The sequence below is a fragment of the Octodon degus genome, unplaced genomic scaffold, assembly GCF_000260255.1.
Source record: "Octodon degus isolate 3935 unplaced genomic scaffold, OctDeg1.0 scaffold00669, whole genome shotgun sequence".
Lineage (NCBI taxonomy): Eukaryota > Metazoa > Chordata > Mammalia > Rodentia > Octodontidae > Octodon > Octodon degus.
The window spans coordinates 10717-28647 of record NW_004525245.1 but is presented as its reverse complement, the minus strand read 5'-3'; the positions used below and the strand labels follow the sequence as shown (position 1 = coordinate 28647).

Below are 17931 nucleotides of genomic sequence, written 5' to 3'. Positions count from 1 at the left end.
ACTGGATTTGTACACTGGATCCCAGGTTGTGACCAACTGGGGAAAAGTCAGATGAGGCTTGGTGGTTGAAGCCGTGTAGCAGAGTAACACACATCTGTTTGAAGAACAGCTGGAGCCTGTGCAGCGAGGTGTCTCAGATACGCTGGGCTATGTCACACTAACCAGCACTACAAGTGTAGCACCATCTGGCATCAGGACAGAGCTGTGGGGTTTGGTGAAACGTTTCTACTTCCAACTTTTGGAAACTGATTGTTTTCTCCAGGTCATCTTAATAGTGTGGCTTCAATCACAAGTCAGATAAAAAGGACAGTGGGAACAACTCTAACAAAACCCTCCTGTAGTCTACACAGTGACGTGTTGACATTGGAAGACTTTAAAACTGCAGCTCTTTCTGGATTAACCACAAGGTATCCACACTATTCTTCAAATGTGCCTCTTCCGCAGGAGTCAGAGTGACTTTCAAGACATCATAGATCCCATTCTGTCCCAGGACACAAGGGACACTAAGGAAGACATCATTCTTGATTCCATAGAGCCCCTTGATCATAATAGAAATTGGATGCACCCTCCTAAGATTCATTATACTTTCTGCCAAATCTGCCACCAATAGTCCAATGGCCCACGATGTGCAGCCTTTTAGTTTGATCACTTCATAAGCACTGTCAATCACCTGTTTGTGAACCTCTTTCCAATGCCCCTTATCCCCATCAGTTCCTAACTCAGGGTGCAGACTCTTCAGGGTGACACCAGCAACATTCACGCCACTCCACACAGGGATGCTGGGATCTCTGTGCTACCTGAGGATCCAGCCGTGGCAGTTCCGTGGGTACACGCCCAGCCTTTCTCCCATCAGGTGGTGAAATCTGGCTGAATCTAGGCTGCAACCACTGCTGATAACATGGTTCTTGGGAAAGCCACTTATCTTCCAAGCCACATAGGTCAAGATATCCACTGTATTGGACACAACAAGCAACTTGCATTTGGAACTGTACTTTACAACATTAGGAATGATGAACTTTACGATGTTCACATTACACTGCACCAAATTAAGATGGCTTTCTCCCTCTTTGACATGCCCCAGCAGTGATAATAAACAGCTTGGAGTTTGCAGTTACATTATAGTCTTTGCCAGAGACCATTTTTGGTGTCCTAAGGAAAAGAGATCCACCATCTCTCCCTTCAGTTTGTCTTCCATGATGTCAACAGGAGCAAGTTCATCTTCCAAGTTCTTCATTAAGATACTGATGGCACAGGCCATGCCAACAGCACCAGCCCCAACAACTGGGATCTTATTCTGGGCACCTGCTCTTCCTTAAGGAGCTTCACCATCAGCTGATCTTGAGACTGGCCATCTTGGACTTAGAACCAAAAGGAACCAGGAATGCATGTGGAATGGATGTTGGGGAACGCGCTTCTCAGATCCAGACTAGGCAGCAGCAGCTCCAGCACTCAATATGTTTTTTCTTTAAAATTGTTTCTTTTTAAAATATCTTTAAAAACTATTGGAAAATATTGTACTTAATTTTAATCCCTATTCTGGATATGTTTACTTCTCAGTGCTTACTATTACTGTTTTTATTATTTTCTTGTTTTGCTGCAATAAATTACACAAATGGTGTCAAAGTCAATCTAAAGAGTTCTTAGAATTCTGGAGGTCAGGAGCGCACACGTCAGTCTCACAAGCGCGCAGTCTGCTTCTGCTGGTGTCGTAGGGAAGAGGCGGAGTTCTCGTCCTCCTGGCTTTTAAGGCTTTTTTCCTTTCCACACTTTTGTTCTGATTCACTGTATTTGTCCTGTTTTTTTTTTTTTTTTTTTTTTTATAAGGGTTCTACAGGGTCTCACTATGTAGATTGGACTCTTAGTGATCCGCCTGTGTTCAGCCGCCCAAAGAGCTGGGATGACAGGCGCACCACCACGCCCAGTCTCAGTGGCCCTCTCCACGTGTTCTGAGGGCGAGGCTGATACGGCAGGCCTGGGGATCAAACCTCTGCCACTGTGTCTGCATAAGCAGGTGCTTTAAGCTGCTGAGGTATTTGGCTGACCCAAGTCCAATATTTTGATTTAGCAGGAAGGCAGGATAAACTCTCTGTCTCTACATCTTTTTATTAGCTGATCTGTAAATTCCATTTACTCATACATTAGATTTTGTTCTCCAAATGCATGTGTTCACTTTCTAAAACATTTGAATATGATATTATTTAGAAATCCACTTCTCACACATGCAGCTAGTTAAGGCGTGCTGGGGCAGGCTCAGTCATGGGCTAGTAAAAAGAATGTGACATGAAAAGTCAGGGGCACACACAGAGTGGGGACACTTAAAGGTAACATAGATAAATGTATCACAGAAGATGTTCACCTGGCAGTAAGCTGTCTGGACAGAGCGATCCTGTTTGTATTCTCAGAACTGTCTTCAGAGAGCAGAGGAGGAAATCTTCTTTCCTTTAAAGTTTTAGGATAACTGCAGTGCGTGACTGGGCAGGATATCATGACCTGGAGGGCTTCTTGTACGCTGCCCTTCTTCAGTGATCTGTATTTTCTAAGCCTCTCAATAAATACGCTGCGCTTGCTCAGCTCGGGGCTCAGACAGATGAGGCTTCTGAGGCCCCAAGCACGATCACGTCCAGCCTTGCTATCCTTCCTCCTGTGGCTCCAAAGCATCTGCGACCTATTTGTACCTGCACAGGATACAACTTGATCCCTCTTTCTTCCCATTTGATTCCCTGCCTTCAGCCCCTCTTCCCCTCCTTATTCACAAAGTTCTGTTCCCATTTGTTTTTCTTTTCTTTGTTTTCTGTTCCACCCCCTGAACCCACTTCCCTTTGCTGGAGCCACAGGGCGGGTTTGTGTGCAGGCTGCAGGTGCCTGCAGAGCGCTGTGCGCTGGCTGCGCAGAAGTAGGTGGCTGAGTCTCCAGGCTGAGTATTCTTGATGTGCAAAGAGAGCTCCTGGGCAGCTTTTCTGAAGAGCACTTTGAATCTCCCATCTTCCTTTTCATTCACAACAGAACGTATGGCTATCAGTAATTCAAGCCCTTTGCCAGGGAGCTGCCGGTACCACAGGAAGTACTCAAATGGAAATGCACCATCCTGGTATGTGCAGTTCAGCACTGAAATCTCTCTCTCCTGGACTGTCAGCCACTGAGGATTTTGTCTCACCTGTTGCTGGTCATTTTTCATCTGCTGTCCGTTTACCCCTGCTTAGAAAGATTTTAAAGAAGTCATGAGGTCCTGACATTGTACTTTCCCTTTAAAGCTTCTGCTTGCATGCTTTTGCCTGTTCTCCAGTGTTCTCATTCTCCCAAATTAATGCCATACCCTGGAGATTCTCCTCCACAACTTACATGCCCAGTGAAGTCCTAGGACTAGAACTGATGCTCCCAGAATCCTGACCATTCCTCCTGAAGCCAGGGCTCGGTATGAACCCCAGCAGTCCTCTGTTTTCCCAGCCAGCTGAAGCTCTGGCTCTAATCTCACACTCACTTTCCTTCTTTCAATGGGCTCCACCCACTTGCAGGTGTTTTCACTTAAAGCTTATTCTGTCAAAGGAAACTCTTTCCAACCTTTGCCAAATGTCGTGTTTCAAAATCACAAATCCCTGTATGTATATGGAGAAGCATCCATTTACAATTTTTCTGTACTAATCTCTTTCTACACTTTCTTTCCAATTCCTAGAATATTAAAACTCATGTTGTAACAGCTATGCCAATAGAAATCCACTTATTCTAATGCAATGAAAGATGAGAAATCCAATCAATCCAAAGGATTAACCCATACGAGGGTGTTTCACTTTCTTATGAATCCTAAAGTCTACTGCTATCACACAGGGGCATGATATTCCATTATAATCTGAAGTCACAGAATATATTTCTCTCTGTCTTTTTGTCCTCAGGGAACCCAGTCCCATTATAGTCTTGTAAGTGTGCTCATATTTCATGACTGTAAGAAATGATAGAAGATATTTAAGGCAAAGACAATTTTGTGCAGGTTTTATAAACTGCAAATCTGGTTAATTAAGTACTGCAAAGAATATATCTGAGGAAAAACATGGACTATCCTGGAACAATCTACTGTGGAGAAGTTTTGACCTAATAAGAGAGGAACAGAACATTTTTCTGACTTCAGAAGATAAGAGAATGTGGCTCTTCAAAAATAAAGTATTTTTGTAACTCTGATCCTGAGTTTGAATAGGCAATGAATCTTTTTATTCTCATGGGTAAAAATGAAAATATGAAGAATCAATTTTTTATACATGTTTATGCCATTGGGGCATAGTGGCAAATACTGATAAATTCTAAAGCAACCTGGAAAGGAGGGACAGTCTCAGTTATTATAAAAGTTTAAAAAGTTAAAAGGCATGAGGAAGGTTGTTTTCCTCAAGAACAGAATGGATTTTCTGCGTGTATATTGTACATCACATCGGCTCCAACCAATGAAAAGCACCTTCATAATGCAACAGGAAAAAATGCTGCTTGTTGCTCAATCTGTCAAATCCCTGCAGCAATGTCAAATAGGAAGGGAGTTTTGTACCAGGAATTGAACTCATGACCTCATGCTTGCCAGGCAGGCACTGTGCACTGAGCTCTATCCCCCACCCAAATGGGAAGTTTCAAAATTGCTTGATGCTTCTATGTGCCTAGCACATTCTGTGTTATCTGTGGCAATTACTTTCTAAGACTTCAAGAAAATGTCTGAAACCACAAATAGAATCAAATTGTAGGACAGACTCAGGCCCCTGTGAGAGGGTAGAAAATGCAGCCTCTGTGTGACTATGAGCAACAGGAACTTTCAAGCAGCTTTATGATTTGAAGCTGACAGCTTGTGGTGTTGACGCCAGGCTCTGGGCATGCAGCGTTAGCCCTGCTAGTGCAGGTCGCCATTCCCACCCAGATTCCCCTATTAGCCCAAGAACTGAACTCCTAGCAACAAGCCAGCATCCAGTCCATCCAGTGTTGGCCCTCCTGGGAGGGAGGGAGAAAGATGTGACCCCCCCACTCCATAAACAGGACATGAACCGCAGATTCCGTGGTGCTACAGCTCTGAGTGCCCCACTCCTCCCAAGTGGCTTTGCCATGCTTCCTACTGCAATACCTACAATGACATTACTTTGCTGTGTGTGGCCTTCTCTGAGTGCTCTTCATTGTTTTACAGCAGAGACAGTGACAGAGCTGGCTCAGGTGAACCTGGGGACTCACAGGTCCCGGACCCAGTGGATGTAACACAATCCTATATTTTCCCTATACCTACACTATAACTTTTATTTTTTCACCTGAGGGAAGCAATTTGTGAGTTCTCTTCTGAATCCACATTACCAGCACATTTACTTTTGCACTTTCAAACATTTTTTTAAGTAAAATAAGAATTGCATAAACACAAACAGTGTGGATAGTAATTCTGATGAGAGGGCTACGAAGTGACCAATGATCACATGGCAAAGAGCCTCGTTCCCCTGGCAAAATGACAATGCATGTCCCAGGACACACCAAGAAGGGAAACAGGAAATCCTACAGACTGCGGTGGACTATGTGTAATTTGAAAACCTTATCAATTGTTTATTTCTGGAAGCTTCCACTTGGTATTTTCAGACCATGACTTGCTGCAAATCCTCAATACCTGGAGAGTGAACCTGAGGAGGAGGAGGGCCTGACGCACATGTGTGGGCTCCTGCAAGCTCCTGCCACATGGGCATTGCCTGGACCTCATGCAAGGAAGATGAGACCCAGCCCACAGCCTCAGCCCAGTACTCAGGGACAGCAAGATTACTTCTAGGAAAGCGCTGAGTGCCCGGAGAAGATGAATGAGGCAGAGATGAATTCTGCTTCAGGACCACGTCACTGAAGGGTTTAAGGAGAAAACCTTCTTGAAGTGTGTGCCATAAGTCATGAGTGAATTTATCTGCAAAGAGGATGTAGGACAAAATTCCAGTTCAGTTAAATCAGCATGGCTGCCGATTCAGTGGTACACGAGTGAGGCCATGCTGTCCTCATATCAGAAATGGTCATATGGCCCTGAGCTCTAAGTCTTATTTTTTTCCCTAGACATTATTTAGTGAATGGGGAGATACATGCATAAATGGAACATGAATAAAAGTAAGTGACACAGAGGAGGAGGTTTGTTACCTTTTAAAGCAATAATCTCTGGCTGCCTGAGCCTGTGTGAGAGACCTTGATCTACCCTGAAGCAGCGCTGCCCCTGAGCGGCTGCACAGGGAGAGTACAGCCTCCTGTGAACAAATCCCGTGATTTTGTTTCTATGAATGGACTTTGTTTTATACTTCAGTTTGAGTTGTTTGTGTCTGTGATACATGCACGTCGCATCTCAGTGCCATTTCCTTCCTCGTGTCTTCTGGATCCAGGCTCCCATTTTGTCTGCTCGAAATCTGTCTGGCTGTGTGCTATCATCCTTCTTTTATTTTCTCTGTTAAGTCTGCACAGTTTGGTTTCTCATGCAAGAGAAACCGTGTGATGCAAATACACATGTATCTGCTTAATGTCAGCTACAATTAAGGGCTCGAGGGGCATCAGTTTTCCTACAAATGACTCAGGAGGATCCTTTACGGCTGAGTTGTTTTCCACGTCGTGTATTGTCTTTATCCACTCATCAGATGAAGGGCATCTGAAGGGCTTCTGTTCAGCAATCCCCACCTCACTGAAGTAAATAGTGGTTGAATCTTCTTCTTGGATTAATAATTACTTTAGATGAAAGGAGATTTTGCCCTGCTAAGGTGAGCTAGAATATTTGCTGCCATCAGCTGAGGTTTTTTTTTTTTTTCAGTGGCATCTGGAGGAACTGGATAGGGTGTTAGGTGTATCAGGGAAAAGAGGGTTCCCCTTATGTGACATATGCAGCTCACATGCCCTGTGGGCCTTTCGGAGACACACACTGGAGCTCAGGCCAAGTTACTGCTTGACCTGCACGTCCCTTCCTCCCTTATCTGTGTCAGGCTAGGGTGAAACCCTCACACAGAAGTGCACCTGCCCATGCATCGCCTCTACGTTAGCCAGAGCACTGGAGGGTCGGGGTTTTCAGTCAGTTTTCACACATAATGGCCATATACTGGTATCTTATGTGGTTTTTACTTGCATTTCTTTCTGATAAATGTGATGTAGATCATGCATTAACAAACTTTTTCCGGAGAAGATCACACAGTAAATATTGAATTTTGAGCTTTGAAGACCATTCAGTCTCTGTTGCAACTACTCATCTCTGCCACTGAAGCATGCAAAAAGCCCTTCATAAACAAATGGCACTGCTTCAGTGCAACTTCCTCAGAACGAGTGCCTGGATTTAGCTCATAAGCCACATTTTCTTGAACCCTGGGGAAGAGCATCTTCTCATGTTCACTTATTTTCTTTTATGAAACCCAGCTCAAGTCTTATTTTCATTTTAAAATTCATTCTTTTATTGACTTGTCAGAGCACAGATAGATAGAAACCTAGATACATGATAGATAGATAGATAGATAGATAGATAGATAGACAGATAGACAGACAGACAGATAGACTTTGAGCAACATGTGTATTTCAAATAATGTCTCCTACATATTGGGTTGCTGTTTTCTATTATTAAATATGCCCAAGATATTTTTGGAAAAGTGCAAAGTATTACAGAAATTAAAGAAAGTTTAATAAATGGAAACATGTTATTTTCATGAATGCAAAGATTCAATAGTTTTAAACCTCCCCAATTCCCCCATAAATTCAATTAACCATCAGTCAAATTCCAATTCTTCATATAGATTGAAGAAACAACTCCATAATAATACAGAAAATAAAAGATGTTCAAATAATCCAAACTGTTTTTAATGAATAATTTTGGGGAATTCAACCTACAAACTTATTGTAAAATACAGTATTCCAAAGAGTTTGATACTTGGTAAAGTAAGAGACGTAAATTCTGTAAGTTTTGAATCAAAGCAGATAAAATAGTATTACACAAATGGATTTCATTGGTCTTTGGAGCATGGAGCAGCGCCTGGCAGGAGCCAGGAGCCACACTCCACCAGGAGTTGGGCAGGGAATGCCGCGCCTCCCAGGTGCCAAGGGCCCCCATACCTGGTCCTCAGCTGGCAGCGGCCATGGGAAACCCCGGGGCCTCCTGGCAACCAAGTTTGAGTGACCCTGGCTTTCTGGGAGCCCCTCCCTCCACCTTTTCTCCTGCAGCCACCGTTCCCCTTTGTTCTGTCCGCCTATAGCCAAGGTTGTAGGGTCCCAGCACCCAAGAAACATGGAGCCCACAGGCTAGTGACGCTGCCCCCGAGGGCACCCCACAGCCAGCAGGCAGCAGGCTGCCCTTCCTGAACGGCTGCGTTCCACTTTCATATCAAGTGGCCAGGCACATCCACAGGAAGGACAAAGTGGGAATACTGCTACATCCAGATGGCAGTGTTGAAACAGTTGCAGCCGCCTCCGATGGGACCAAGAGAGCTGGAATGTTATAATATGGTTTATGCTGCTGATTGTAGGGATGGTATTCTTCTACAACTATGAAAATATGTGTCAGAATATTATGGTATCTGGTCACCACCCATGGCACCAAATGATTTATACCTAGAACTGGAAGATATTATCCATAAATTGACTAAGCCTTGCATAATGGATGTAAAGAAAGGGCAAAAGAGCTTTGATCCTTTTGTCTTATCTGAGAAGATTCAGTTACAGGTCAGCAAGTAACCATTAATGGAAGAGACTGGGTTCTTGGTACTTGGCAGGAGGGTTTATCATGTTCATTCTGACAGCTATGAGACACAAAACCAACACTTTGGAAGAAGCTTAACAAAAGACACTATAAAGGTGGAATCTCCAAGCTTTTTAATAATAGCTGCTGCTTAAGAAAAGAAGCAATTGCTGCCAGTATTCAAAAGATTAAGAAAATTCTTCAGTGGTTTGAAAGCCAGAAGCAGCTTAACTTTTGTGCATGTTCCTTACTCTTTGTTTACAAAGGTTCATCTCAGCCAGCCACTACAAAATCAAATGACAGAACATTGGCAGAAAAACTCTTGTCCAAAGGACCACCATAAGACCCAGCAGTACTGGAGTATAGTCATAACTTTCATGTGCCAAGCTCCACAGTGGATGGAAAAATGGGTCTTCAGTAGGCAAGAACTTGTCCAAGAATGTTTGCTCGTCACAGAAAAATGTATTCAAGAAAGCATCACAGTCAGACTTCCTTGAAAGGTGAAAACTCAGAGCCGAATGATGGATAGAAAAGCATGTCACAGGAGCACCTCAATGGCGCTACGCTGTCCCAGGTGGAGAAAGTCTTCTTCCGTCTTCCCACTGGTTGCCAAGAGACAGCAGAAGTAGAAGTGTGAACAATTGATTTTGCTCATGTATTCCCTAGAAATGCAGTAGATGAGGGATACGTTTATGGTTTAAAGAATTTAATTACTGTTCTTCAAAGCATTTTAGACAATTGAATCTTCTGCTGTCTTTTTAAGGAGTGGGCCAGTTATACTGAAGAACAGCAGCCATTATCTCTGCATCTGTAATGCCGTGTAAAGAATTTATATTGTGAGTTGATGTTTTATTGGTCTTTGTACTTTTGATAGAAAGACTCTTTTGTATACTCTTACTCAGGAAAACTAATTTGTTCATTAGAAAACTATGAAGAATAAAGACACAGGAATGTTAAGCAGGGACTGTGGTGGTACGTAACTTCAACAGCTATTTGGCCCGAGCAAAACACAAACCATCATCCAGTCATAAGAGTTTATTTCACTTTCTGTTGCCAATTTATCATGAAATCTCTGTCCACCGAATGTTTACAATGAGCCATATCTTACCTATTACATTATCATCAGATCTAACTTTAGTTTTCTATAAGTGGATTCCCAGTTTCCCAGGAGGATTTGTTAAAGAGCCTGCATTTTGTTCCGTGTTTGGCTCTTTATATGGAACCAGAGGGCTGAAGTTGCGTGCATTTATCTGTGTCCTCTGCAGTTCACTGACAAGCCTGCTCTGTGTCAGGACCACGTTGCTTTAGTCACATGGCTTTGTGGTGTACCTTGAAACCAGCTGTTAGGACACCCCAGCCTTTCTCTTTTTGCTTAGGACTGCATTGGATGTTCTAGGTCCTTCAGATTTCCACAAGAACTTTAGGATGCTTTTTCTAGTTCTGTAAAGAGCAGCACTGGTATTTTGATGGGAATTATAGTGAATCTATAGATTGCTCTTCCATTTTGACAATGTTAGTCCTGCCAACATAGGAACATTATGCAGTTATCCTTATTTTCGTATCTTATTTTCTCTCTATTCTGAAATTTTTATTATAGATGTTTTAGAAGCCAGTGTTTTTTAAGTTTTATGTTATTAGCATATTTTAATGCACACATAGTATTTGCATATATTTATGAGCTTCAGTGTGGCACTTCATTGCATGTACAAAATATGCAATGATCAGTTCAGGGCAGCCGGCACATCTGTCTCCTCAGTTACATGTGATTCTTACCTATCTTCTCAGATAGACTCTGTCTGTCTTCTCAGCTATGCGTGTGATACTCGGTCAGCTAGCTTCATACAGTTCAGTTGTTGTCTATCGTAGTTATCCTCGAGCATTACAGAATATGAAAACTACACCCTGTATTTTTAATCTTCTTGTTTCCATCTTCCCTCACTTATACCCACCCCAAATGTTTATGTTTTTTCTCTACTACAAATGTTTATTGTGTGCTGCTTTGAGATCAATATTATCTACTTATTAGAAACTACCTGTCTATAAATTTATTTATTTAATTTGAACCATTTCATTTCTGGTTTTGGAAAAAGCATGTAGATATTTAAGAAGATAATGCCACTCCACAGAAGTTAACAAAGGGGTTGCAGTAACAGTTGATCTCCATTTTGTCCGTAGAATAAACTATACTTTATACAAAAAGCCATTTAGAATAGGTTTTAGTTGGAATGTAGAATATTAGGTGATTTTATTTTTCAATAATAAACACCCGTCATCATGCAAATAAAAACCCAGTGCCCTTTAAAACTATAACTACATGTTCTTCCCACTTCCTCACTGACTCTTCTTTCTTTTCTTCCCATTTTTCTACCACAGTTTTTCCTTCATTAACTCTCTCCTTTTTTGTCTAGCAAAGTTAGGTATCTCTTTCTATGTTACATTTTTAATGTTTTTTAGGGATTACATTGTGCCTACAGTATAACATTTCATGGTCCACTTAGGATTATCTTAGTGCTTCAAGAAAAATACGTGAAACTGGGTATGTTACTTTCCCTATCCTCTTAATACCTGTCAGTTGACTTCCACATTCAGAAGCTGAAAACTTCATCAGGCAATATTACTGCATGCTTCCATGCATAAAAGGATCTAAGAATATTCAAATTCATAGAAGCAGAGAATACAATGATGGCTCCTTGGAGCAGGGATGAGGAGGGACAAACATAGAGTGATCCTCCAGTGGCATAACCTCTAATTATTCAAGGGTGCTTTGTAGAACTCTTCTGTGCAGAACAGCGCTTACGGTTAACAGCACCGCACTGTATACTTAGAAAGTTGTGAAGAAGGTAGATAACAGGTGAAGTGTCCCTACAAAAGCAGCACCAAAACCAACACAAAACAAAGCAAAGATAAACACAAGACATGTGTGGAGGTGGTATCGTCTATTTCCTTGATAATTGTGATGGTGATGAAGAGGATGAACACATACGTCCAAGATCATCAAATATATCAGCTTTTTAAAAACAATTCTACTGCAATAAAGCTTTGAAAAACAAATAAAATAGTATCTTGTATATATATATTTATTATTTATGTTGTTCTTCCTTTATTCTTGAAGTTGTGAATTTTCTTCTGGTATAATTTCTGTTCAGCTTGAACAAACTTCCTTTTTGCATTCTATTAGAACAAGTCAACTCATAATGCATTCTTTCAATTTTCTGTTATTTTTCTTAACTCTATTTTTTTTTCTTACTTACAGATCTCATGGTGGACAGTTGCTTGTTTCTGTCCACTTTTGAAACTGTAATGGGAGGCAGATCGTGGCTCATGGGCTACTGTGGAGACTTAGATTTTATTCAGAGAGAATAGGAAACAGTTGCAAGAATTTTATGAGGGTGATGACCTCACTGGTACCTCAAGGCCTGCTGTATTAAGAACGGAGTGTTGGGGACAAGTGTGGAGATCATTTAGAAGGCTTCCACAGTTTGACCCAAACGTATCCGAAGCTAGATCATGCATTCATATGTGAAGGAAGACAGCTGGATGACGTGATGGATTAAACATCAATACTAAGAGGGAAATGAGTGCCCTGACCCAGAGCGCAGCGTCTTCGCCCAGACAGAGAGCACCCGGGAGTCTCTCTGCTCTCCGTCGTGTCTGACATGACTCGGTAGTGAAGGAAAGAAGCTCCCCTTCTTTGCCGGACTCTAGCATCCCTCTGTCTCTGCCACTCCACCTCACCACGTAGGAGGCCACGCTAAAAGCAGGTCAGACTGGCCCCGCCTCACAGGAAGTCCGGATCTCTGAGGTTTGTGCTCAGCTCCCCCGGCAGTCTCAGGCGCTGTATCACCCAGAGCACAGAAGTACAGGGCTGCATCACTCCACCGGGCTGAGGCTTTCTGCAGGTGGAAGGAGCTCTCACTCTTCTTAAACTCGGCCTCGAAACCTCTGCTGTCTGTAACCAGGGCTGAACCTGATATGTATTTGAGGAGAAGCTGGAGGCCATGGCCAGGCCGCTGGACGTACCAGAAGAGGTAAAGGCTGCCACCGTAGGTGTAGTTGCACTTGAGCAGCAGAGGGTCTCCTTCCGTGACGGTGACCCAGCGGTCAGACTGGGCCACTGACTGGGCTCCACTTCCTCCTGCAACGTCAGGTCCGCATCAGTGAGACCAGGACAGACCCACCTGTCAGGACGCAGGGTCTCCCTTCAGCTTCATTCCTTTGTGAGGCAGGAACAGGGAAGGCTCAGGTTACTTACTCAGGGCGAAAGGCATTCCGAACAGGAGGAGGGTCACGGAGAGCATGGCCAGCGCTGGGGACGGAGTGTGCTGGTCTGGAGAGAGACGTCCCTCAGCTGGAGGAAGGGGAGTCTCTGCGGGAGGACCTGCAATCCGGGAGCTCCTTGTTCAGGCGCGACCTCGAGACCAAAGCTAGGAGATGCTGCCCTGACAGTGACAGCGTATGCCGTCCCCAATGCTCCAGGGTCTGTCCTGCTCAGGATGTGCATTCAGTGTGCAGGAGACAAAAAGAAGCTCCTAAGGGTGACACAGAACTTTTCTGAGCAAACGTTTCCATCCAGGCAAATGCTGCCTCCTGGTGGTTGAGTCCAGAAGCAAGCTGAGCCTCAAGAGATTCGTGCTAGTTTCTTAGCAGCTGTCTGGTGAAAGGGTATTCAAAGGTTTGCTCAGGAGGGGGGATTTTAGGCTCGTGAACAAAATAACATCTTTAAGTCATATGAGGTAAATAATATTAGCACGCTCTTTTAAAAAATAGGAAAACTGCGGATGGAAGGAATAATATAATCTGTCTATATATTATATAATAATTTAATAGTGAGAGACCTAGAGTTTGGCTCCCTAACAGAAGTCGGGAATCCACGGTGCTGGCCAGCGGTAGCTGCTGCAAGGTTTTCACTGTGGCTTTTTAGAATAGACATTTTGCTTAATACACGAAAACCTAAGTACTTATAAATATAATTTGCCCAAGATCACAGAGTTTCAGGAACTTAACACTTTTCCACTCCAAACTCATTTCCCCTTCATCTGTGTGCAGGAACATTATGAAAGAGAAGGCGCAATCTGATCAATACAAATGCTCAGAGAAAACTCAGAAGACAGCATGGATGAAAGAAACTGTAAGAGAGCTCAGCACTGCCCGTATAGCAAGGGGGGAAGTACTAAAGCAACCTTAGAGCGCTCCAGAGAGAACCCATAGACCAGGTTCAGAGTTCAGAGATGACAAATGGAACTGAAATCTCATCACAGATCACAAGACAAAGTTTTGGGAGAAGGAGGAACAGATAGCTCTAGTGTTATTGAAACAAATGAGGTAATGACCTGTTTATATTTAAGCAGTTCTTTGGGGTATGAAGGAAGCAGTTTGGCTCATCTATTATTTCCATTGGAATTTGTTATTTCTTATGAATAGAAATTGTTTCCCCCAAAATTGAATAGAGATAACTTGACATTAGGAATTTTGAGTTGTGTGAAAATTTTTGTAGTAGCTTCTGTAAGAAATGACAATGACAAATGATTAAAGAGAAAGCAGGAACTTGCCTGGCAACACCATAGACTGAGCTAATGTTGACAGTAACAACTTTCAATAATGCCAGTTACACAGCTTTTTTATTATTTTGACCCCTCTGTATCAGACAAAATAGGCACCATAGGGAAGATAATTATGCACAATGGGGGAGTAATGGAATTGCTGGTATGGCACAGAACTGGAATAAGAATAATGTGGTGAATGCAAAAGTCTTCAAGTAAAAAGCCATGGAATGAAGCGAGTGGTGAGACCACAGAAGAAACCTCTGGGCAGAAGGTGATCATTCAGAGATCTAGGATGCAGCAGCAGCCAGATCACGGGTTAATTTATAAAGTAAGGACTGCTGGAGATCTGGATGGGTTAGAAGTGATAATACACAAGTGATATATACACTCAGTATAACCTGTGTGTGAGGAGGAAAGCACAGGCGGGTTCATCCAGGAGGAAAATGGTGGGTGAGCAGCACCTGACAGTGAGTTTTCCTGGAGGCTTTGGGAGCACAGGGGTGGGAGTCGGTGGTTGAGGGGATGCTAATGAATGGTCTTTGCAATGCTGAGCTCAGGCTTTCTCCAAATGGCCCAGGTCAGCCCTTAAGTTGCATGGCATTCGGTTTAGAGTGGAAACTCCTCAGCTTTGTTAAACTCTTCTCTATGTGAAGTGTGCTGGCTATTTGGGAAGATGAGGATACCAATAGAGTAGGGGAAAATAAGGCCAAAAATGTCAAAATTGCAGAGAAAATGCCTTTACTTGTAACAACATGTATTAATAGGATACCTATTAAGTATGTCATAAGTCTGGGATGTTGTAGCTGTGAGATAGTAAGGAACAACGGGAAATAAAATTGCTCTGCACAGAGAATTGCATTTCATTTGAGACATATGGAAGAAATCCTCACACAGACTATAACATGTGAATTAATTCCATTCTGGACATCAAACTCAGGGCCTCACATATGCTAGGAATGTAGTGTATCACTGGAATATATGCCAATATTTTGCTTTTTATTAAATGAGAGTTTGGAAGCCAGGTCAACTTTCAAAATAAAAAAGCAGCATCAGAACCCCTGGTGCATGATTGATCTTGGGAAGAAGTCAGTCCTGTAGGACTGTACGTGCTTCCCAAGATCTTACTGTGGAGAAGCTTGGCTGCACTAACGTTATTCGTGTTGAAATTTCCATGCAGACGAATTGTGGGCTTGCCAAAAAAGTACAGCTCTGCTCCCAGAAACACAGAAAAATGTCTTCAAATTTTTCTATTTTCAGATAGAAGCCCTAAAGGCAGAGATTGCTGCATCACCTTGCAATCTCTGGCAGAGAGCACATGGGGCAAGCCACCCCTGGCTCTGGGCTGTTAGCACCAGTGCCTAAAAGGTAGTGCCTGACTCTGAAGCGGAGGCCTCAGGACACACATTCAGGCTGAAGTGAGTCTTCTTTCCTGCCTGGTGTCTATTCATCATTCATTGTCGGCACTGCCACTCTTTCCTGAACAGCCAGTCACTTCTCTCCTTCTCCTTTCTTCTCTACTAGGATCTCAAATGTCAGTCACTCCAAATGGTTTTGTAAATGTCATCGGTCTGCACACACTAGTTTTTTCTCTTCCACTTTGCCAGCCTGCAATGTCTGGGAACTCAGCACTGTTAAGACTCTCAGAGTAGTATGACAAGCTGGGAGCACGTCCTTGCCTCTGGGGTGATGTCAGCAATCGCCAGTGTTGCCTCACAAGTCACACTGACACAACAGGCCTCTGTGCTAGGGAGCCCTTTAGCAGTTAAAGGTATAAAAGACCCTTTATTTCTCTCTCTCTCTCTTTTTTTTTTTTTTTTCAGAACCAGGGATTGAACTGAGGCTCTTGTGCTTGCCAGGGAAGCACTTATTCCACTGAGCCATCTCTCCGGAGCCCAGACTCTTTATTTCTACAAATGGTAGAGTCTTTTCTTTTTTACTAAGCAAGTCCTAATTTATGTTAGTTGGTAACATAGTTGATAAACTACACATATTTGTCAGATCTCTACAAATTTCTTTTATTATGTAACCTGCCCTGAAAAATAAAGTACAAATATTGTGAGCAATTCTCATCACTTTTTATTCATTATATTTTCAGCTTTCCTAATAATCTAAAATGCCCACCATTAACAACTTTTGCATCAGATAACAAGGGTCAAAGTCCTTTATTTGTATCTTAGATACAGAAAAACAGATGTTATCACATTTCTCATCCATGGTGCTTTAGTAGGGGACTAAAGTTTAAACCCAGTCTGAACTTTTTTTTTTAAAGAGATGAATTCTTTCTTAAATAGATCCAAAACAGGAAAGAAAAACAGGTGAAAATTTGCTTTCAGCTCACAAATTACTTTTTAATATCAAACCACTGCATTTTTTCCACTGCATCATTCTAAGGCTTTTATTTACCTATAAAATACATTATTAAAGTGAATATACGTGTGCAGCTTGATCAGAGTTCACAGTGTGAGCGTCCTTGTAGCCAGCACCCAGATCGAGCAATAGGACCTCACTGCGCTTCAGCGGCCCCAGCTGAGCTCTTCCTGGTGCCCTGTACCGAGGGCAGATTTGTCCTGACTTCCAGCAACATAGACTCACTGTCTCTATTTCATAGAGACGGGGCATTTACTCAGCCAGCTGTTCATTTTCTCTTGTAAAGAGGCTGCTTGAGCCCTTTGTCTTTCCTAAGCATTTACTTGTTTTTTTATTGGTTTGAAGGAGGTCTTCTTTTATAAAAATCAAAACAGGCCCTCTGTCCATGGCATATGCTGCAAATACCTTCTTCAGCTCACCAGTTAGCTTTTGAAATCTATAAATTCAAGTTTTGTACCAATTTAATGTGGTTCAATTGTTATATTCAATACTTTTTATGTCCTGTTTAAGAAATAATCATTTCATTAAAAAGTAATGGGAAATTATACTTTCTCCTAACAGATTTCCATCTTATCCTTATGCTCACCTCGACCCTCTCACTAAGCTGCTACCTGCATATGATGACAGCTGAAGACCAGCATATGCATTTTCCATGACAGAGTGCTGAACGCCATCCACTAAGCCTTCCATCATGTAGCCTTGAGAATAGTTCAGGTGTCTTCCAACTTAGATTTAATACTACTTCCATATTAATCTTCATCACAGTGCTTTTATCAGTGGTCTCTATTAGTAAGATGTAATCTCCAAAGGATTGGGAACTTGACTCCTATGGCCTTGCTAAACTGTCACAGCCCACATGACCTATCTATTGGGGTTCCACTCTTTAAAAAGTGGGTTTCCACTTTTTTCCTATAGTTTTCCTCAGCAGAAGTGCCACATATCTGGTAACCCACTTCTGTGGTCTCCACTGCGTTCTCAGCTCACTCTCATGCACGGCCACATCAGGGCCTCCTGCCTGGCCTGTCAGGCCTCCTCCTGAAATGCATGTGGAAGCCTCCACAGCATCACAACTCTTGGAATGTTGAAAAAACCAGCGCTGTGAAGATAATCCCAGGATCTGCTGCCAGTCTGGCTAGAAGCCTGGCCTAGAGCTACAATGTTGTCTGTTTGCCTGGATGTTTGAATTCTCGGAAATTTCTCTGGGCAGCCCTGAATACACTGGGCTTTCTGGAGACTTCTTCTCAAACAAAGTCCTTCAGTGCTCTCTCCTCTTTAGACTCTGGGGTCCATGCACCTTGTGCCTGGCCGATTACTCTGATGCCTTTGGTTCATCTTTCCTGCTGTCCCAGG

The 17931-nt window shown here is 42.7% G+C and overlaps 1 pseudogene and 1 gene segment (V, D, J or C); one reads left to right on the top strand and one right to left on the bottom strand.

Annotated features, from left to right (window-relative positions):
• LOC101578920 overlaps window positions 1-9413 on the top strand; it is an 18669-nt pseudogene extending 9256 nt beyond the window's left edge.
• A 2989-nt stretch (window positions 9414-12402) lies between these two features.
• LOC101578524 lies at window positions 12403-13007 on the bottom strand. The segment is given in 2 exon segments: window positions 12403-12806; window positions 12924-13007. Coding segments are annotated over 2 exon segments (450 nt in total).
• Window positions 13008-17931: the final 4924 nt, after the last annotated feature.